Genomic DNA, 23,059 nt, shown 5'->3' with positions numbered 1-23,059 from the left:
AGGCGACCGCCGGTATTGCTCGATGGGGTTTTGAAAAAGGGTATATTAAACTCCAACAAAATCTGGACTGACTACCCCCTCGTAAAACACAGGGAAAAATCCATCCCTGCTTTCTGCAAAAGGGACTGGGCGAACTTCCAGGCTGATAGTTCAAACATCGCAAACGTTCATTTCGTTCTCTAGTAGTACGTCCATAGCCGGTTCAGCCAGACGCCTACGTTCACGGCGCTCTTCGTCGGATAATTTAGCGCGTGGCATGCGTACACTTGGAGTGATAAACCTGTTGACAATCCAGAACCCTTTAACCAACTCTACCTCTCCCACATCGCCACCTCGCCTACCTCTCCCCCTCACTCCACCCTTAGTCAGATGACCTCCCCGTTAACCAATCAGCGTCAAGCGTCTCCCTGCTCCACTCCCATCCGTCAACCAATCAGTGTCGAGCCTCGCGGCCACGCTTTTATCCGGGATTCACTTTTCGGCTTCACAAAATGCCGAACAATAAAAAAAAAAAAAAAACACAGTCTGAGGTGCGGCACTGAACATGGTGAAACGTCGTGTTTACTGCCGCAGCACAATTTTTGTTTGTTCTTTAGGTCTAAACGTATTTTACTCCTGTCATTCCGAGCTCCTTTCCGATTATGCTTAGCGGGAAAGTAGACGCTCCAGATATGTTAGAGTGTAAGGACGCCGAAATGTAGACGCTTGATGTATGCCCTCGTTTTAAAGCGGAAGGATGCGGCCGAAGCGCGTCACATCCGTCCGCCGAAAAGGACGTCGGGCCTTGACCCGGAGGGAGTCCCTGGGGGCGCTCGTCGGTCAGCAAGCACGTCCCGCGACCGCGGCACGGATGACTCCCAGGGCCGCCCGAACGCCTTCCTCCTTCGACGAGGCCGTGATCCGTCACCCGCCCGAGCGCCCTAAGCCACGCGGCCGGCTTATGCGCATTATTCAGCGCCGCCGGAGCTCCGACAACAGTCGGCGACGTGACGAACCCCGCGCGACCGGTGCCGGCGTCGCCATCTTGAATCGCGCAACTTCCGGTAGGCGGGAAAACATCGGTTTGCTCTCACTACGCCACTGGGACAAGCTCAAGTTTGAATCGCGACTGTCGACCATTCCTAGATTCGGCCTTTTCCGTATTATTTTACTTGTTCTAAACCAAAATGCCCTTTTTTTTTATTAGATTTGTCAATTATAAAAACTATTATACGTGGCTGGACTGAAAGTGGGCAAGAGGGGAAAGGGCTGTTTACGCTTTCTTCTTTACTGAGTGATTAGAAACAAGCGAAAGAGCCGGATGGACGCATTGGACGCGCGTGTTTCTCCAAGTTTGGTCGGTTTCTTCGCGGTTCCCTCTATTCTATTTTACTGTCAGATGTAATTAGAGCTAGAGTAATCAATGGCGACAATCACCTGGTCATCGGGAAATCATTGTTTGCTAATAGGCTGCACGAATGACAACCGAAAGCGCAGAATATTACCGAGGGACATCTTTATCGCGCACTGGACCTGACAAGACAACTGCGGATTTATTTTATTTATTTATTTACATACCCTCAAGGCCCTGGGGGCGTTACAGAGGGGAGTGAGTGAAAAAAACAACAACAAACAGTAATAGAAGACATGGAATAGGTCACGGGTCACTTTCGCAAAAATAATTAGTAACAGCACTTTTAAACAGATCTAACGAGGGTAATAATATTAATGACGCCGGAAGGTGGTTCCACTCTGGTGATGTCCTAGGAATGAAAGATTCGTGATAGGCTGAGGTTCGAGAATGAGGAATGCCGACTTTGTACTGATGATCAATGCGTGGAGAAACGTAAGGTGGGACGAGGAAGAGCTTTTCTTTAAGAATGGAGTTAGAATTATATATTTTATAGAAAAGACATAGACGAGAACACTTACGGCGCAAAGAAAGCAGTGGCAAGGAGAGAAGAGATTTCATGGATGATACACTAGCTGTACGGTGATAATTGTTAAGTATGAAACGAGCGCCGCGGTTCTGAACTGACTCGAGATGAGAAGTGAGCGTCGTCTGACCAGGATCCCAGACTGAAGCTGCATACTCTAATTTTGAGCGAACCAAAGATTTGAATAATATTAGTTTGAGAGAAACTGGTGCAATGTCTTCAAACGCCATCGCTTTCCAAATGACCAAAACCTCCAGCGGCAGTGGGTTGAGTCTGTAAACAGAGAAGACTTTACCCCGACGCCATTCTCTCGAATGTGCTCGGAACATTGCTCGAATACGGCGCGCACCGAACTTACCGCGGTACCCTCAATCAACGTGCTCGCGTCGCAAGTCGCGTGCAGGTTTTCCCGTGAGAATCGTTCTTTCAGCTTGTAACTTCTCACAGCTTAGTTTATATTCAAGCTGATATCTTTCAGTGTTGACATTGACTCGATTTTATCGACAACAACGCTTAGCTGAAGGTTCATTTCGCCGCCGGGTGTGGCTCGAAATTGTCGAAAAGTGAGAGCAGAGAGACGTGAACTTACGTTGACCGTCACAACGCGATTGGGTTCTTCTTATTTTGCAAATTAGTATATAACATAGGTGGAAAGAAAACTTCAATTTCTATTGCTGAAACCTGCTCACGCATCGATTTCGAATCGTTGAATCCTTGATCGACTCGCTCCGGCAATGGGCCCATCTCGACTTCGCTGTTTTCTGTTCTACACAAAGGACACGCTCGTCGACACAACAGGCCGGAGGGAACTGCCTTCGACCGTTCCCTGCAATGGTCTCAACTCACGCGTCCTTGTTCATGTTAAATTGCATTGCGTCCAAAGTCTGATACCCAGCACTTTGGAGCACCCAACCAGCACATTCAACACGGGAGCGGCGCCCCGAAGAGCAGTTTCGCCAACGTTTCAAACCACTCATCATGGCCGCGGACCCCGGCGCTCGCTAAACATGGCGCTACAGTATTCAAAAGACTGTAAGTGCGCGGGCGAGCTGGTGGGAGCTAATCGTGTCGTTTAACTAACGTGCTTACGTATCACCTTAGAGCGGTAAACCTGAACCCACGGCCTGCAGCGGAATGGCACCAATCCGGTTACCATCATCTTGCTTATTTGCCACATTAGTGATCACGTGACGTCAAGATGGCTGCCCCCTGAAGTGGGCCAGACCAGATTTGTCAGATCACGGTCAGCAGATGGGCCCTTTGGGGCTCTCTTCCAATCTTACACTCTAAAAAAAAAAAAAGTATATTCTTGCACTCCTTGGTCCCATATACGACACAACAAAAACGAACAGACGGTACGAACTTTCACAAAAGCTTGATAGCAGAGTAATACAGCTTTTTAAAATATCTAATGTACGTGTTACTGACTACAAAAAAAAAGTAATCGGAGTTTTCTTGGCCCTACTGCAAAACGTCAGTGTTTCTTTGTTTGCTTGTTTTTTTTTCTGTAGTCTTTGATACGTACTTTAGCTGTTTAATGATGTCTATATCACCGTTCTCAAGCCCCTTGGACGAGTTGGGGCCGTCTGTTCGACAGTACGCTGTTCGTCGAACTGAAGTTTTGGGGTCTTGTAAAGGGGACAAGGGGTGTAAGATTATACCCTTTTTTTCTGAGAGTGTATACTCGAATGGATGCGAGTTACTCCGGCGGATCACGTCACGTGACAAGGCAGATAGAGCAACTATACGCGGGTAGGCTTTTAAGGTACAGGATCTTTACTCTAGAGTGAGATCGAGTAAATTTTGGAACACGGCCCTGCTGACTGTGATCTTGGCAATCTCATCTTGCCCACCTCTGGACGCAGTCATCTTAGCGTCACGTGACCATTAATGTGGCGAACGGGCAAGATGGCGGCTACCGGAGGGTGCCATTTTTGGCCGCTGGTTTACCGCTCTAAGTTTACTCAAGCTCTTTTCGTTTAACAGATCAGGCTCTAACGCAGAAAAGAAAAACAATCGCGCGCATTGAATGTCCGTGCGTGATTGGTTCACCAGGGGACAGCAACCCCCCGGGGGGGGCAAGATGGATGGATGGACGTTAATGGCTGTACCCTTTGTAACGGGAGGTAACTTGCGCCGCCCTAACCTAGCCATTCTCCTCCTAGAAGATTAGCCCGTCGCTCAAAATCTAGACCAAAGTTGCTTTTCCCACTCCGTTCACCCCTAAGCTGACAATGCTGTGGAAGCCACGTGCTGCTTGGGGCAGCCACACGCTCGTCACCCCACGGGTACTTCGAACAGCTCGATTGTAACGCCTTGACGCTAATAGGGAGTTTTCGTAGACCGCGTTTCCCCCTCCACTAAGCCCTCCGCAACGAAGAAATTGCTACTTCGCCTGCGCGCCGATAGCCTTGACTGCAGGGTTCCGGGTATTGTAGCGGGTTGCGGAGGGCAATAGGGAGTTTTCGTAGATCGTTTTCGCCGTCCCGCAAAGACCTCCGCAACCCGCTAGGACAGCGGGAACTCCACAGTCAAGGCTATCGGCGCGCAGGCGCAGTAGCAACTTTTTCGTTGCGGAACGCTTAGCGGAGGTGGCAGCGCGGTCTACGAAAACTCCCTATTGCTGGACGGCGAAAACGGTCTACGAAAACTTCGTACTGACACCACCACAACGCTGACAATGCCACTAAGGGCAAAGCTCAAAACCACGCCAGCCTTGCTACGTCACGAATGCGGGGAATCTTTTCTTTTTTTCTGTTTTTGTTTGCGCCGGATATCCCATGACGCATCGCGCCCTCCGTTCGCTTCTCTTCGAGCGCTTGCTCGAGTGCACCGTTTGGAACGAAAAATAGAGCCAGTCGTTCCAAATACAAACGGACGATTATCATTTACGGTTATTATCCGTCGTGCTTGACTTATTTCCAAACAAAATTTCAATATTTAATTATTTTTTTTTCCGTACCCCTTTAATTCAACGCAGAAAGGGGGAAATGAACGTTCCGCGAGGGGCTGGACTTTTTTTTCTTCTACGGTTCTTAGCGTGAACGACCCCGAACGACCCAGAGAAGTGCCTAAAACACATGCCGGAACGCAAAACGTGCAGCGCCTGTACAACAGTTCGTCAGAGCTCACTGTGAATGTCCGAGCTTTTCACATCGCTGCTGAAGGCGTGCATGGCTTACACGCGTCGTCGTCGCACCCCGCTGTTGGTCATTCCCACTTGTTTTTGCCGACAAAGACAAACTCGTTGATGAGAAACGTACGCAAAGAAGGCACGCGCTGGCCAACGAGGTTACCCCAATGGCAGCTGATGTGACGTCGGTGCGAGCCGTGTAATGAATCTTAAGAGTAATTTACACGTTCGAGCTTGACCTCCTGCCGTGCGGAAACATCGAACGATTGGGACACGACCTTGTATCCTGGCGTAATCGTATTTTATCGCGCCTGGACACAGGCACGTCGTACTTCCTACTTCCGTCAAAACGTTAAGCAAAGGGAAGTTTACGAGCGATCAGCATCGGACGAAAATAAACACCATTTTCGAACTGACCGAACAACCAGAGCAGTGCGTATCACGACGGTAAAATCCCTTTGACTGAGGGGAGGTCATCAATGGAGGGAAATTACCAACCAAGCAGCCCGGTGAGTAAGCAAGCGCATAAAGACTCGCTCTCATCTCTTTGAGTGAAAGAATACGGACCAAGGACAAAGCTGTCTCAATGTCAACATCTAATTTGTTTCGCGGATGTAAATTTTTTTTTTCTGCGTGTGTGCGTGTGCTTAAAAAGCGGACTTGGCGCCTCAACTCGCCGACAAATCCCTCTGGAAACTTTTAAGCTAAAAGCTGGCCAAAGCGGCAATGGTGCAAGGTCGTTTGACCTTAGGATGGACCGTGGATGATGCTACGAGAGGGCGTAGTGGCACGCAGGTCGCGTAGGCACGTGATGTGTTCACATTGCAGGATTGGGTGGAATGACTCGTAGCACCCGCTGCGAGTCACCTGTACCTTTCCTCTACTCTCTCTCGTATCAGGAACACTTATCCCCCCAAAACAACAACAACAAAAAGCGTAAGAAAGCCGTTTGGGATCTTGAGAACGAGGAGCGGTGCGGCCATAAAAAACAAGAAAACAACTTATTTTTGCCATTGCTTATCTCTATCTCAGACGACAGTCGGGGTGAAAGGAAAAGGGGGAAAAAAAAAAAAGGAAAGAAAGCAAACATCCCCAACAAAACCTAGCTTTAAAACGTTCCGTGGTAAAGCTAGGTTTTCTCCGCCAGAGCTTGCTCAAACACAAATACCAAAAGTGGATGGAAACGGGGCTTGACAAGCCTCCATTCCCTCCCCTTTCCCTAATACACAGTGGAAGCTTCCACAAATTGAAAGTGAGGCGGACACGGTAACGGCCTCAGGACAGAGCAGCTAAAGGTGAACTGCGGTGGGGAGACAGAAACCGGATTCGCTTCCACCTGTGAAGGAATGCTTTCTCCACGAAGGTCGCTGCAGTTTTGCCTCGCTTCGAAGACAGGTGCCATACGTGTACGCGTCTTAATGGATGAGTAAACGGAAGCTGGTCGGATTGTTGGAACGAATTTCTAGCGGCTTCGGTGCGAGTCCCCGCGAGTCGCGTGCGAACAGATCTCGTATGCGACGTTTGTTCGCGTAGGACGCGGAAAGCGTCTACGGCAAGATCTCGAAGCATATCGGTCTTTCCTCTTAGGGACGTGGTCGAAAATCGGGCTGACGAGTTACGCCGAAAAAAAAGCTCTGCCGACATTTAATGCGTGCTTTGAAACCAGGAGTCGCACTGATTTATACGTCATACTAAGGACAGTCTGGCAGACGTCAGTCACCGCGATATCCCTGGTTCGAATGCCGCGTGCCAAGTTTCTTCTTGGACTTGTTGCCATGCGGCATTCGAAGCAGGGATTTCGTGGTGAATTGTGTTCGAATCAGTTTGCAGACTGCATTTTGTATGATGGTATAAGCAGTGTCCTTGAAATGGACAGGTTCTTTACGGAGAGAGTGTGTTTGAACCAAATCAGGGGTCTCAAACACATTGAAGCGAGGGAGCCAGATGGCCCACCCCGGAAAAGTACACAGGGCCCAAAAGGTGCACAGCCGACACAGGGCCTGGGGGGGGGGGGGGGGGGGAGGAAGAGGGGGGGAGTAAAAGATTACGTTTTGGGACAAAAAAAAACAACAAGGACAGCGAAAAGAACACCAGTTTACTTTACGTTGCAAAGCATCCGGATGCCTCTTCATATGGCAACTTTAGTTCCATACCTGATGTGATAACAAGATTGAACATGAACCGCTATCGTGATGCCATTTTTCTATAGAATAAGGCAGCTATACACACTCGCGTCTTTCGATTCTCTCTGGAATTAATCTAAACTCCCGGACAACTTCCAGTGTCACGTAGGAAATGAAGAGTGGACATGCGCAGCTTTGATAGACGCTCAAGATGCCCAAGCGCAAGGTGCACCCATAGCCAGAAAATAGTCCGTAAATGTATAACCGGTATCAAAGAAAAACAAAATCTTTATACGAATACGAGAGGTTTTTTCTTCTCTTACAATTTTCATAGCAGCCATCAGAAGCAAATACTTGTACTTCAGCCTTATTTTCTGCCGGTTAGAAACCCCAGCTCATAGCTTTGGCAGCTACTCCCGCTGAACAAGGGTTGGTGCAGCCGAGGTGCGTCCAAAGGAGTTCACGCTTGTAGCATAGAAGTGGGATTGTCGTACAGGTAAATAACATAAGCAAAAAAAAAAAAAAAAAACAGAATAAAAAAAATTAAGACGAAACAATACTCCTATTTTAAAAAATATATATAGTCCGATATATGTGAAATCCGTTATAATAAGAGCAGGGGCCCTAATCCTTACGGCGGGACCAAGGAACCGGCCCATCCCCACCTGCTGCAATGACCAGCTTCGTATCGCTGAGCAATCGAAGGCAGGCGGCAGTGTCCCGGTGCATTCGTCCCGCCGCGTAGACTACGGCCCCGGGGCTACGTTTCGAGCGAAAATGAACCGACGACACGACGAGACCTTTCTTGATTAGGGCGCCTATGTATGACCCGAGACTTGGGAGCGGCCGGTATCGCAACAGCTTGATGCTCGGGAGCCACGCCCGAGCGAGCCGCGGGCCGCGTGTTTGAGAGCCCCAGGCTAACCAAAACTTAAAAAAAAGAATGCTAAACTGGCTAGCTATATTTTTTTAAACGTTAATTCGTGCGCGAAACCCCCCTAATACAAACGTTGTGGAGGGTGTTTGGAAACATACCATCATGTCGTTTTAATCCACATAGCCCTCGTAATTTTTTTTTTTTTTTTTTTTTTTGTAGTTAAAAAAAGTTAACGCGTTTATCCAAAGCAGGAGTTTTCAAACGTTTTGGCTCACGAGCCCGATCAGGGATCTGTCTTTGTTTCGAGGGCCGGAAAATAAACTAAAAAAATATAAACTAGGAAATTCTCCATAAAGCAGTCTACATGGGTATTTAAATACAAAAGTTTAACTAAAGCAAAGATAAAAAGGTAAAGATAAAAATATAATATATTATTCTTTCTTTAAATTCAATGCGTTGCTAATTTTGACATTAAAAAATAATTGGGACATAGAAAACTCACTAGGCAAACATGAAAGCGCATGGAGATCTTTGGCATATTCACAAGGACAGAAGATTTATGAGTGAGGATGGTAGATCTCATAATATGCAATAGTTATGACACAGGACACCAAGTGCGCCATACATGAGAACGGGAAGAAATTTTCTGACACAAAGTTACACACACATGATACGGTGGACTACGAATAGTGACGTTGGCGATGGCGACATGTACAAAAATTAATATGGCGAGAAACCCCGCGTTTCGATGCAGTTTTCTCGCTTTTTTCTCTCTCTCTCTCTCTCTCTTTCATATATTCGTTTACCATTTTGATACGCGGTGCCTTTTGATTACGCGCGCTTATTATTATTATTGTGTGTGTGTGTGGGGGGGGGGGGGGGGGGGGGTTAGTCGCAGTGGGACAGGCGTCACTGGAAAGACCGAAGCCATCCGCGGGTAAGCCGGAACACCTCGGCGGGCCGGTATTAGCTAAAGAGATTAAAAATAAACGACTTCATAAAACGTTTGTTTTCCGAACTTCGAATTCTTCATCAATAGACCGATCTCACCAGCCAGTTTGACTACACCACCGTTGCCGCAATGCATCGAGGGAACTTTAATCTTTCTGCGCGTGCGAGAATCTCGCTGGAGCTCTGCGCGCGGAGGACACGAACAGCCTCGTGCACTGCCGATTGCCTCCTGTAAAGTTACGGCTGCCTCGCACATGCGTCGAATGCTTGGTGAGATCGGTCTATAGTGAGATGGTCATCGATAGAGAGATGGTCTAGTTGGTGCATCGTTCTTTTTGACAAAAGCTCCACAAGCCAAGGACATAAAGTAAGAGACACAGCCAACGCTACTAGAACAACTGTTGGGAAACTGCCATAGAGCCACCCGCTTTGAAAAATTGGCTTTGATCCGTATTCGAGAACCGAACTAATGTAGGGTGCCTACGTGTCTGTCTGTCTGAGGGTGAAGACATCTATTGTTGCCCTGAATGTGCCAGCGCGTGACGCTCTCGCGCACTCGGTGCGTGACTTGGGCGGTAAAATGGCTTCCATGCATTAGCCAAAGCTACGCGCTCGAGCTGAGTGACACCAGATTGCGCGCGCTTCAATAAGCATAAAAAAAAAAACGATTTGGCGGAAAGATGGCTGAGATGTCATTACTCAAGCAAAAGGGCGCGTGTGTATGAAGGCTCTCTAAACTAATGGCGATCGCAACGCCGCCATTTCTCCCGCAGCGGCCACTCCGGGAATCGCACGTCTGCATGTATCGGTTCATGTCGAGTCGCGCGAGGGCCGGTGGCGCCACCTCGCATTGCCATTTCGCAGTAGCAGTATAAATGTACTTCCATTTTTTGACTGGTCGCTAAAAGGCGGCGGCTATTATCTCGGTGGACGCGAACGGTTCGGGTTTCATGGGCGAGTTTCCCAACTGAGGGTTTTAGTAAAGTTGGACACTGCACAGGCGCTTTGCATGTTTGTGTAGAAGTCGGGCAACGCTGTCCGTAAGACGATCTTTTGTCGAAATTTGCTATGTCGCGATACGACAGAGACAGCAAGCAGCCCAAAAAGTGCATCGTACCGGCGTCTTGGTACGGGTTCGCTATCAGTGGCTAAACAAAACACGCGGGGGAATAAACGCAGGATCGGCGGCGCTTTGCTTGACTGGTTCTATCAATCGTAGTAAACCCACAAAGAAGATGAGCGCCGATTGTGGCGAACCCACGAGAGACGAAAGCAAGTTCGTCAAAAGTTCGCGACATCCCTATTCGAAACTTAGCGGTGCACCGCAAAGGCGGCCGCTCTCTTTAGACCGCCCCGATTATGCAAACAGAGGCGCGCGCAATACCACGCGCTCGGCGACCGCCATCCAGCCAGCGACGAAGGTTACCATGGCCCTTTTTTTCTTTTTCCTGGATATAACACGCAGTCGGCCACGGTGTGGCCGACCGAACCGGCGGCTTCTGCGTACTCTAATTCGAGATGGCGAGGTAGCCCTCCACCGCGATGAGCGAACGCGGTTTGGACGAAAGGTTACCAAGAGGAATTGCGCGGAAAAGCTTTGCCGCCGCTGTTGCTGCGTCGTTGGTGGTCTGACCTTGAAGCCGACCTGTGCAGTTCGATTTACGGCTTGATGCAGCGAACCTTATTCGACCTTCAGGTTCTACGTCTCATCTCGAAGTTCGCCTGATTCGGCGTAGCTTCGAGCATTTAGCAAAACAAAGCAAACGGTTGTGTGTATGTTTATACAGCCGGAAGGTAGTCTGCCTCAGCGGGCGTCTGGTGTGAGCAATTTAGCCAGTGCGGTACAACCGCTAGACTGGGGTCTTTGACGAGCACCACGCAGTAGTGATACCCGACCGCACGCCGGTACGATGCTCATCCAGATCGAAACGGGCAGGGGGGGCGACATGCAACTCGGGATTTTGGGTTCTGCAGCGAGGGCTTTCGCTCCACGTGTTCGAGCCGGTGTGCTCAATCCCACTAGGCCACCGATTCCCTGAAACTCTGAAAGCAGGCCACACCGTTGTGCGTTGCATGCCTCACAAATGAACTGTATGGCTGGTAGAAGTGCATGTACTACGAAGTATAAGTACACCGGACTGTGTGAGTTTTAGAGTAAAGCATAAGGACTCTGATGACACAATTTCTATTTGTTTTCATCGACACCACCACAGAGAAGACAAGTTATCATTATTTTAATTATCGAGCCACTCGTAACCGCCCCTTTCTCTTTCCCCCGTGATCCAGTTTGGAAAGCACCACCTTGTTTGTTTTCATATGGCATGGATGGCGATTGCGCGATTATTTTGCGCGGGATCTTTTTTTAACTACACGTTCGTCACTTGCTCCATTCAATTCCGTTAATACGGCGTACACCACTATCAAGGTTACCGTCAAGAGCGCGCGTTTTAGCCGAGACCGTGTGCAAACGAAACTCCAGACGAAGCCAGGCCTCGTGCCAGGAGCTTCGAGTAGTTTGTTATGACTGTATTAAGGGCCGCCCACACTAGCGAGAAAACGGGCGCGGCGCGCCGATAAATCGGTTGAGCGGGAATCGGTTGAGCGGGGTCTCTGCACGCGCTCGTGGCGCTGACTGTGCTACGGCGACTTTTTGTTACTTCCCGCGATCGGCGTGCCACGCGCGTTTTCTCGCTAGTGTGGGCGGCCCTTTAGACGGAGTAAAAATAAATTCAGTACGGAATACAACGAAGAGTTGACAACTTTTACTGAGGCTACGATGAAACACCCAATCGCCATTACCTCTAGATTCCTACATGCCCTCTCAATCGGCATTTCATAAAAGAAAAAAAAAATTATTAAGCACACCTTTTTTTTTTTTTTTTCTTCGGTCTATTTCCTTTTATTCTCTCAACCCGAAGAACCCATATTTTTTTGTTATTTCAAGAGCAGTATTCCTCCCGCATAGTAGACATCTTTCGCGTACCCTCGTTTACTGCCGCCAAATATCTTGTATAGGCGGCAAAAAAAAAAAAAACATTTCAACTTGCAACTAGTAAAAACACAGAGGGGAGATAGAAGGAGGATGGGTGACGGTTATGCTTATATCTTAAATGCATTCTATTGGCGTGGTGATGGCAACGTTTTCGCCCAGAGTGGACGTGACAATGAATATTTCGAGATAATGGCGCCCTCGCGAAAACGTTCCACACATTCCCGCCTCGAGAGCGCGCGAGCGGTTGCACGTGCTGGCATCTGGAGCTGCGCGTGCACCGACGTACCCTGCATTCTCCTTGGTGCTCGGGGAATTTAGCGAATGCCTAATGTCACTGTACGCGTTTTTAGTTGTTTTGTACAAAACCCGCCTCCCTGACGCGAGATAAAGCGCAGACGCATCATCTCACGCGAATCTGCCTTCAGCGTATACGGGCAGTTCACAGCTGGAGTGGACATACGCCGGCTTCCGAGAGAAAGAGAATAAACTTTATTCAAATCGGCCCAGCAGTTTTGCTTTAGGGCGAAATGGGGAAGAATGGGATTACCCCCTGTCCCGCCCTACCCTCCGTGGACGATGATGGAGGTGGTGGTGCCTCAGGTGACGGCTCGGAGTCCTTGGACCCGAACGTTTTTTGTTTTTCTTTTTTTTGTTTTTTTTTAATAATTTTTTTGAATTACTAGATTTTGTTTTAAATAGAAGTTGGTCAACACTGTTTAAAAAAGTCGAACTTTGTCGAACTTTGCCAAAAGCTTGAAGGCTCACCGAACCATTTGAATCTCAAGGTCCAACGTACAAACCTCAAAATATAAAAAAAAAACAAAAAAAAACGTACGTGACAACATTTTTTGTTAAGAGTTTGCACGCCAAACCGTCACAACTTTGTATTTTCGGAGCAAGTTTCACTAATCCTACTCTGTTTCAAAAACTAACTCAACTATCTGCCAACAAAAAAAAAAGAAAAAAGCACGAAAGGTAAACGGCGGAACGGATTACGATCTACGGTCTTGTCCGAGGTCGTGGACGGTGCGTGCCCAGCGCGTCGACCGGTCTGCGCAGCGGCGTTCGTCCTGCCCCGAGGTCGTGCGTTCAGTCGTTCCCAGAAGCCGGGCGCTCCCTGGTCATTTAGCGGCTTTTGCAAGTCCCCGCGACGACGACCTTGAGCGAAGGTCACCGCCGGTCGCAGCTTTCAATGACCCCCTCCGCCTGCGCGCTCCTCCCGCGACGGCAGTGGAAGCCGGACTTCAACTGAATGCTTTCCCGGCTGCGAGACGCCGGCTACAAAGAAGGGCTAAGGCTTTCTCAACTACCTAGATTAAGAAAACCCGCTTTAATTAATATATATATACTAATAATGTTTGGAGAAAATAAACTACGCATCACCGAACCCTTTGTATTCGACCAAATCCGGCGCTATAGCGCCGGATTTGGTCGAATACAAAGGGTTCGGTGATGCGTAGTCGCTTTAGTCGCTTTAGTCGCTTTAGTCGTAGTCGCTTTAGTCGTAGCGTTGGCCACGATCGGACTTTGGCGTGTATACACGCCAAAGTCCGATCGTGGCCAACGCTACGACTAAAGCGCCAAAACTATACGGTCATTGCGCTCGCCGAGTTTCTGCACGTTTCCTATCACCGGCTAAACAAAACAAGCCAAGAAAAAAAAAAGCGCCGGATCTTGATGCATTCTCCGTCCTTGTTTGGTGTAGCCGGTTATGTATTAAACGGGCAAAAGTGAACGAGCGCCGTGACGCCACACCTTTCGCGCCGCTTGATTGGCTCCATTGGATCGCAGCGTTGGTTACTAGGGGAGCTTTAGTAGATCGTTCCGATAACTCCGGTAACGATAACAATAACTCCGAAACGTGTGTGCAACATTTCAACATGTAATCAAATTCGACACCAAGACATACAAAAGAAAGGCATTCACAATCGTGTTTTGTCCCTCTTTCGTTTTTATGTGCTTGGTGTTTGTGCACAGTAACGATGTCGGGCATTAATTACTGCTTTTATTATTTATTAATATTATTTATTAACCGTACTTTCTGGGGATTATCTGAGGTTCCCCTATATTTGTTAGTAAGACTGAAACAAAATTTGGTTGGTGGCTGCTTACTGCCACAGTATAGCGCACGTTAACTCAGAGCACGTCAAAAAAGTTCCATAGCATTCTGCTCTCTGGCTTATTTTTTTTTTTTTTTTAAACACACCTAAGTATCGCTTGAGAACACCCTGTACAGTGTGAGCAAATGTGGCCATTCTATTACAAACCGACCTCACGTTGTGAAAACGTGTGGCATCTAATTTGCTAGCCTTTTTTTTTTTTTTTTTGTCTTCTCTGCTTTTTGGTGGAACACGTTTCCCAGGCATTTGGAAGCTGCTGTTCCAGCTCCCACTCCCAGCCTTCCGAGGCTGCCGACTGATTATGACCTTCATCTTCAATATCGTTTTGTTCTGTTCCTTGACAGGTGCTCCTGGAGAAGATGCTTCGGTCGTGTCCAGACATCGGCAACATCTTCGTACTCATCCGGGAGAAGAAAGGCCAGAAGGCCAGAGACAGGCTCAAGCAGATCCTCAACGAAGTGGTAAGCTGTGCTGCTCTGGTCACTGCTTCCCATGACGCCAGCACCAAGGAAGATGCCTGTCGAGTAGTGTATCGTGTAAAATATGCCAGCTCCAGTCACCGTAACATAATTCTAAAGATATGTTATATGAGTAGGGTCAGGTCTTGCCCGCGAGCATTTCTTACGTTCACATTAGCTACCACACTTTAGCTTCCACGTGGTGCACCACTCTTTGCTCTAATTCTACTTCTCGGGACAAGGAGCGGTGTTCTTTGCGCCGAGTACAAGTTAGCACCTCAAAGTTTCCCAGATGGCCAGGCCGACACTTCAACGACACACCACACTTGCAAAATGCAAGTGTGACGACCACGAATTTCTTTCAACGCGATGGCTTTCTACGGGAAACCTGCACGGACCTTGCTTGTTCGCGTTGCTGTTGGTCTCGTCGCACCAAGGCCGTAGGGAGAATGTCAGCAACCGAGTGGCTATTGGTTTGACGTCGTAACGTGCGGGATTAATGGCGCACCGCCCCGCGGGAAGGGGGGAGGCGGTGCGCTATAACACTGCCCTCTCCCTTCCTCTCCGCTCGCGGTAGCAGGGTAGGAGCTGCGTATAAATCTAGTAGGCACGAAGACATCTCAAGGTCAGATTTTGTGCGCGGCGGCATTTCACAGAAAATGCACAATGCAGTGCTCTCCAAGAAGAGCTGAATGAATGCACGAAAAAGGGAGGTCATTTATATACATTCACAATTTCCTCGCGACATCTCACATCATTCCGGAGCTCCGGCGGTTTTCTGAGCTACCCGTATTAACTACATTTTCGGAGTACCCGCGAAATTTACTCTTCCCGACAATGCTATTTATCATCTCTAAAGTCAGAATAGTTATTGAGAAAGCGGGAAACGAAGGTGATGACAAAACTAACCTTCCGATCTTCCCGGGCTTTCTAGCGGGGTGACATCACATGTAAAGCCTCCGGGTCGAGCTGGCAGTGTTTTAGACCATAGCCTCGACCGTACTCACAAAGCCTGGCAGTTCGACGACGGAGCCATAAAGTGCCCGGTAGCAGATTTGGAGCGCGAGGATCTGGTAGCACAGAGCATTTCTCGGGGAACCTGGACGTCAGCGCACAGCTTTTGCAGCGGCGAGTACCCGAAATATGGTTTTCCAACCATGGCCTCCCAAGATCCCGAAGCGCGCGCGGGCTTCGGGATCTCGGAGGCTATGTTTCAACCCGACGAGAAAGGGAAGCGGTAGCGCGAGGAACGCGAAGAGCACGACCAGACATTCCATCGATCGGGAGAAGTGTGTTTCGGCGTCTCGCCGCAGCGCGGCGCCAGTCACGTGGCTCTCCTCTCATCCGTTGTCTGCCGCCCTACCTTTTCAATTTCGGCGACCGCTTTTCGTGGCGATCTGCCAGGCTTTATCAACGTTAAAAATGTAATAACTTCACAAAAAAGAAAAAGAGAAAGGTTCACCTATAATTTGGATTACTGGTTCAACGTGTATATTGATGTGTTGACCAATTTTCGAGCAAACGAGCCACTATGAAAACTTCGCCGGAGAGCTCCGGTGATTTCGATAGGAATCGATTTGCATCAAAATTGGTTCAAGACATTAACATACACGTCTGAACTAGTAATCCAAATTACAAGCCAGAATCTCCTTTTTTTCTTTTTCTTTCTAGCAAAGTCAGCGAAGTATTAAATTTGGACTTACTGCAAACACTGAATACGTAACGTCAGATGTTATATATGGAGCAGCAAAAAGGCAAAGGGTTACAAGAAGTTTGATGGTGCGAAATGAATGCTAATTACAAAGGCCTGTTCACAGTCTTGTGACTTCTTAAAACTGGGTCCTTTCAAAACCTCTTAGAAAAAGAGGACACACTAGCGCCCTCTATTGGGTAGCAGTGTAAACTGCTACCCAATGTCCGGCATATTTTCTGTTTCTCTCGGGCATTATCTTTTCTTTCTTGCCTCGATAAACTTTTGTCAACGTTATAAACGAGCCTTTCTTACAGGTATTACGCACATTTGACTACAGAAATACCGCAAAACTTTCGCTTTTGTGGAATGCAGTTCCAGTGTCACCACATAGATGGCGCTAGCGTGTTCTCTCGTCCAAAGAAATTTTAAAAGGCTTTAACAAGTCTCGGTCTTTCTCGGTCGTACTCGGTTGCAAGAGTGTGAACGGGACTTAAAGCTCCCGCCAGCAAAACAAACCAAACGAAGCATGCACAAAATAGTTTTTTTTAGACTGCCTGCTCTAATTGCAAGTTATTAGCCCCGAGAAGTTCGCGTGGCGCCCCCTTACGGCGAACCGGGGTGACGCCACGGCGAGGAGAGAATTTTTCCGCGACTCGGCCCGCTCGCCCTGTGGAGGCTGTGACGACGCTAGCTGTCGGCGCGTTCGTTTCTATTTAATTTTTTTTTCGTGTTTTTCGTAGCAAGTGTAAATTTTTATATGTGCCTTTATTGAGGTATGACCTGTAGCTATACAGACGAAACTTCAACCAACATTTTAAGCATGGTTGACAGGGCAGGCAACGCATGAATCACAGCTGGGATATGAAAATAAAGAAATATGGCCGCAATTGCAGGAGCATCACTACAGATTTACATCTCGCACAATAAATGCTGCTGATGGTCTGTATGAATGGGCAGGTTATGTATACTATTTTTGTCTTGCATCTCTGTTTTTAAACAAGATCGCCGAAGAAAAAAAGCTGCATGCTGCTCGAGCAACATGCTAAATACAGTCTGGGCCATGGGGAGAGAATCACAAGTAAGACAGTCCAAGTGCAGGGGCAAAGTAAAAAAAAACAAAAAAAAAAAACAAGGAACATTTACGATATACATTGCTCGCATTTGACCTTTGCTGGATTCGGATAGTATTTCAATGGACTACGCGGGTGGTTTCTGTGGACTTGTTTATATAAACCCTCAAGTAATGTGTAACAAACGTAAACGAAGGTGTCTAACTCGTTATTAGTCACTTAAGCCCTAAAATTGAGATTTTACTTCAATCGAATCGTCCTGAAGTTAAAATACCAGAAGCTTTTCTCACGCAGACTGTCGCCCTTCACAGGTTCCACATTTTCATACTAGTGCTGCATCTACCACTGGACAGACGTTCGAATGCTTGCTTTTACTCCTGTTTTCCTCTGTTGTCAGAGAGTCCAGCTGTACGGAGTTTGGAGGCTGAGCAAGCTATTGGGGACCTACAGCAGTATCTCTTTTAATTGGAAATGACAATTCAGACTAAACGGTGTATTTTTCAAATACCCAAGGCTGGAATAAAGAATGTCAGGAAAAACTATATACATTCCAAATTACGGCGCTATTGCTGTGCATATTTTGGGCAGTTCAATACATATACAGGCAACTGGGGGCAATTCCGGCCGTGTTTGCTGCTACCATACAAACTAATTTCCAGTAATTGTGCATCTTCTAAGAAGTATACTTGCATGCGTGTATATACTATATAATTAATTCACAAAGAAACTACATTTATGTAAAGCAACCGTGTTCCACGAGCTCTTCGAAGATCATCAGAACATAGCCTTTGAAACATCTGCGAACCAGCGCATGCAGAGTGGCAGCACAGAGTCGGGGTCGCGAGCTAATTTGCCGACCCCCCAAAGGCCCATGATATAAATGCCACTTCAAATGCCTTGAAAGCGGAATGTAATATCGTCCTAAATCATGAACATGCAAGGAACATAATTCCTGCGTCTGAAACACTTGCGCCATCACTTCACCGACCCGTCGCAAGATTACCTTGTGCCGTGTGGACGGACGGGGAGGTTCATCGGCGGAATCGCCTCCGCCGATAGCTTCCGGGCTTCGTAACCCAATTTTAAAGGTAAAAGGGACAAGCAGGCTTATAAAATGTACGGAAGCACGTCAATATCGGCCTAACTCAACGTCTTGTATACCGGGTAAACGAAGTCCCGCTCCTCGAAGAGGTTGCGGCACACAACGCCAAACCAGGAAACCGGTGCTGGGAAGAGAGCCGATACGAGATCGCGGAGCGGAGTCCTCCCCCTGACGTCACGGTACGCCTCACCCAATCAGGGCGCGGCGACCGCAGCGACGCTTGTGTTCGCTCTCGGGGCTAATAGTACATGTGACATCACCTCACTGGAAGCACGGGAAAATTTGCACGTTGAATTTGGCATCACATTCGTTTGTCATTTCCTTAACCTTGAATCCAGAGATTATAAATAGCATGCCGGCAAGAGTAAAGTTTGGGTATATAGAAAATGTGTCTTGTGGGTATAGTTAAAGAAGAAAAACAAAATCGCCGGGGAACTTGTTTCCATTGGACGGAGTTAAAGAACCCCGTCCAGTGCCGTCGCACCTTCATTGTTTGTTTCTCTCCTGCCGATCAGCTGTTCGAGCGAGTGCAGAAAGTGCACCCCGAAGCGCTGTCCAAGGTCCAGGTGGTGGCAGGGGACCTGCTTCAGCCGGAACTCGGCATGTCCAACAGCGACCGGGAGCGCCTGACCAGGGAAGTGTCCGTCGTCATCCACGGCGCTGCCTCCGTGCGCTTCGACGAACCCCTCAGGTACGCCTGGCGGACGATGTACGCGTGCCGGAGGCCGAGGTGCTTAAAGTCGCCTACCGCAAAATCCCAAGACAATTCGCACCATGTGAAACAGGTGTAACACTAGGAAATGTACAGGTTTATGTTGTAACTTTAAAAAAAAAAAAAAAAGGCAGCCACGCTAGATGCAGGTTATTTATAGGTATTCCGTGACGCATGTAATTTATAAAGATTCTGTGATTTTATCACAACGAACGTCTCGAAGAATCTTTGCTATCATCCGCTCACCATTTTTTTTTTTTTTTTTTTGCGTCTCGACCATTTGTGCAATTTACGCCAAATTTCATCGTTCACAGATTGTTATCAAATGTCTAAATTCCTGTTGGCCAAAAGAGACAGGAACGCACTACCTGACTTCACTATTTCCATAAATACAGCTGCCCCTCCCCTCTTCCTCTCTCTATATAGGTGCCAGTGTTATAGCGTTTGTTCAAGTGGCGTTGATAGTAATTTCGTATATAAGTATTCTAACCCCTTGTACAACGCAACGGGACACCGACGATCCGAGGTAGCACACAGCGCTGTGTACTGTCTCGTCTTTACTTCGTCCGTGTCCCGTTGCACTGCTTTATTGCGAAACGTTTACCCTCCAACTAGCCCAAACAAACCTTTCAGCAAAGTAAGTAAAGGACGACACACGAAAAGCTTTTGTTCCCCGCAGTGTCAGGGTTGTGTTACGTCTAATCGTCACCAGTTTTCTGCTGCACAATATATGCGTTAATCGAGGCTCGTTTGTTGTTGTCAGGTTCTCAGTCCGCTCCAACATCGCTGCCACAAAGATGATCCTCGATCTCTGCCACGAAATGAAGAACCTCAAGGTATGTACTCCTTCGTGCACTTTCTTAAAGGACACCATATTCACACTTAATTCTCATCAGCTTAACTAGTCCATAAGGATTAAGGCACCTAAACAATGACGGCCCTAAGTAAATTATGTAAACAGAAAAAAAATGTCCTTTAATCCGCTCATCTGATTTTGTTCGGCTACTATTTCACAAACGTCTACTAAAACTCACTGAAGTAAAACTCAACTATAGCAACAAAAGCGAAATTGTCGTAGTTTTTAGGCAGTGAAAGCAAAATGAATCAGATTGAATCAAGTTGATACAGTTGTAACAAATACCCTCGAACAAACCCGACAGGCTGAGAACTGAACTATTTTTGTTTCACTGCTGGTATTCACATGAGAGAAAAATCCGACGCTTCGCTCCGCCCAGGGCGCGTCACGTGATGCTGACGTCACGTCTTTCTGAGGCGGCGCGGTGACGTTGACCTCCGCGACAGAGGCGCGGACGAACACTCCTCGACTCCGAAGCTGGCTCCGCGGTGGAGGCGAGGGCCTCGCCGGTCGACGTCACGCAGCTCCGTCCCGGGGGTTTCGTGTGAATAGCGCATAAACAGTAGGAAGCAGAGCCGAACGTTAATTAGTTCATCCTTCAACATTTTTCATTAAGAAGGAGGCATCGCAGCAATGGAGTACGGTTGATTCCAAACCGAAGGATGTACAAAAAGAAACTTGGCCTAAAAGCAATTGTCCGCCTTTTCTTCGAAGGTGTACGTCCACGTGTCAACGGCCTACTGCAACTGCAACGAGAAAGAGATCAGGGAGCAGGTGTACCCCACGCACATGAAGCCCGCCAACCTCATGAACATTGCAGAGTAAGTCAGCCACCAGAAACACTCATCATAAAACACTTCTTTCCAAAACCACCCAATGTCGCAAATGCAGCCGCTTTTCTTTTTCCTCTTTAGTTTTGTAGTGTTTTGTCGCGATAAGCGTACTATAGACCGATCTTACCAAGCGTTCCACGCATGCGTGACGCCGCCATAACTGTAGTTCGTAGGAGGCAGACGCCCATACCGCCTCGTGCTCTGCTCGCGCGGGCCTCCAGCAGGGTCATCGCGCGTGCAGAAAGACTACAGCTCCCACGATGCATGGCGGCAGCGGTGGCGTACTCAAACCAGCTGGTGAGATCGGTCTATTGACAGAATAAGAACGACAGAGAGGCGAATGCCTTGAGCGCTTTTGTTTTTAGCCTAAAAAGAAAGCCCGTTAAAGGAGCGATGCAACAATTTTTGTACTTTGCGCAAATACCGCTTAAAACGGATCCCTAACGTTAATGACCTATGAAACACGCGTTCGTTTTTCACCCCACGCAATAGGAGTCTCACAAAAATAATTAAAGAAAGACGAGCAGCGTTCACCCCCTCAACTCGCAGCCAGAACAAGCGGCCACGTGATCTGGAGCCGATTATATGCCGCCAGTGTTAATCATAGCTACGCGCTGGGGTTGGCAAAGCACAGGACACGCGCTGAGTTCCAAACATTGGTATGGCTCGGCTGTTGTCGTCGTTGCAGCGATTGGACACGGGTCATACCCGAATGCTTGTCGAGCTAGCAGTTATCACGAGCCTAAGTCGAGAGCCCACGCAGTGCTCGGGTCCAATCTATGAACCGCATTCAAATATCGTCACTTGGGAGTACTGCGATCCCCACGTTACGTCATCAAATTTTGCAAAGGAGAGATTGAATGAAAATGATCGCTTTTGTCCTTGAAATTACACCGCAACAAAGGAGTTTCTTGGCCAGTGGCGTTGCGTGTGAGTATCCTTGAGTCCCAGGTGTGCCAGTAAGCTCGTGTCAAGCGAAAAACATGCCAATTGAATATCGTTGCACCGCTCCTTTAAATATACAGGGTGTCACAAAAGAAAATTTACACGGTCTTTTTTACCGCAAAAATAAACTAGGCATCTCCGAACGCTCATTCTCCGCCCAAAGGTAGCGCTAGAGGTCACAACCAGATGCCAAAGTTTCAGCCCGATCCGATAACTTAATCAAAAGTTACAAGTGATTTTCTGAAAATTTCAATGGGAAAATCGACGGAGTTTTCAAACACATGGGGCTCTATGGCAACAGAAACCGAAAACGGGCCCAAAAATGGGCTCCATTTTCCCATTTAAATTTTCAGAAAATCACTCATAACTTTTGATTAAGTTATCGGATCGGGCTGAAACTTTGGCATCTGGTTGTGACCTCGAGCGCTACCTTAGGGTCGAGAATGAGCGTTCGGCGATGCCTAGTTTATTTTTGCGGTAAAAAAGACCGTGTAAATTTTCTTGTGTGACACCCTGTATATATATATAAAGATCACGGGACAACGCGCCCGCGCGTCGTGATTACTCAGCGCTTTCAGACGTGCTCTGAAGGAACGAAGTCCACCTTATCAATGGCGTGCTGTACGGGACAGGGCTTTGCGACAGCAGGATCTCGCGCCTATCTTCGGGGCCTATACCAACACCAAAGTCCTGCTTCCGACAGTGCGCCAATAATAAGGTGGACTTCGTCCCTTCAGAACACGCCTGAGACGCTGCGAGCGCAGGCGCGTTGCCACCTAATATTATTTCATATTTGTCAAAAATTTTCTTGTTAGGCTAAAAGAAAAAGAAAAAAAAATCGCACGGTGCGTAGGTCGACTATGCTGCATAAGTTACTACGGCCGCAGCTGAAGAAACGGCCACGGACTCCTGCCGCATGACGATGTCGAGTGCGCAAGAAGCGAATGTCCGTGGATCCAAGTCCGCCAAATATAAATAACACATGTCAAGGTGTGAAGTGGCGTTGAAATTGCACTCGGAGTCTGGCCGTTAGCTGATCGTGCCACAAACGACGCGCTCCTAAAGCGCTGAATGATCGCGTGGCCTCGGCCTCGTACCTATTTCTTTCGACTTCCGCACAGAGGCTCTGCCGCGCACAACTCCGTAGGTTGCCCCGAGGTAACTTGTAGGCCAACAGATCCCTGATCTGCGGGCTTGAAGTTCAACTGGGGCGCCTCGCTGGGAGCGTCCTTCGCAGCACCCTCATAGCATTGGTTGTTTTCGAACGCAAGACTCTGG

The 23,059-nt window shown here is 48.0% G+C and overlaps 1 protein-coding gene across 1 annotated transcript in view; it reads left to right on the top strand.

The window, feature by feature from the left end:
* Positions 1 to 23,059, top strand: part of LOC8037882 (fatty acyl-CoA reductase 1) — a 54,541-nt gene that overhangs the window by 9,390 nt on the left and 22,092 nt on the right. Inside the window, exons 2-5 of the mRNA XM_040219890.3 lie at positions 14,457 to 14,573; positions 18,951 to 19,126; positions 19,911 to 19,983; positions 20,718 to 20,824. Coding sequence (XP_040075824.2) covers positions 14,457 to 14,573; positions 18,951 to 19,126; positions 19,911 to 19,983; positions 20,718 to 20,824 — 473 coding nt within the window. The remainder of the gene's footprint in view (positions 1 to 14,456; positions 14,574 to 18,950; positions 19,127 to 19,910; positions 19,984 to 20,717; positions 20,825 to 23,059) is intronic.

Source organism: Ixodes scapularis, unplaced genomic scaffold (assembly GCF_016920785.2).
Source record: "Ixodes scapularis isolate PalLabHiFi unplaced genomic scaffold, ASM1692078v2 ptg000885l_1___fragment_2___debris__unscaffolded, whole genome shotgun sequence".
NCBI classification, from domain to species: Eukaryota; Metazoa; Arthropoda; class Arachnida; order Ixodida; family Ixodidae; genus Ixodes; species Ixodes scapularis.
Note: the sequence above shows the minus strand (reverse complement) of the source record. Positions and strands in the feature narration are given on the sequence as shown.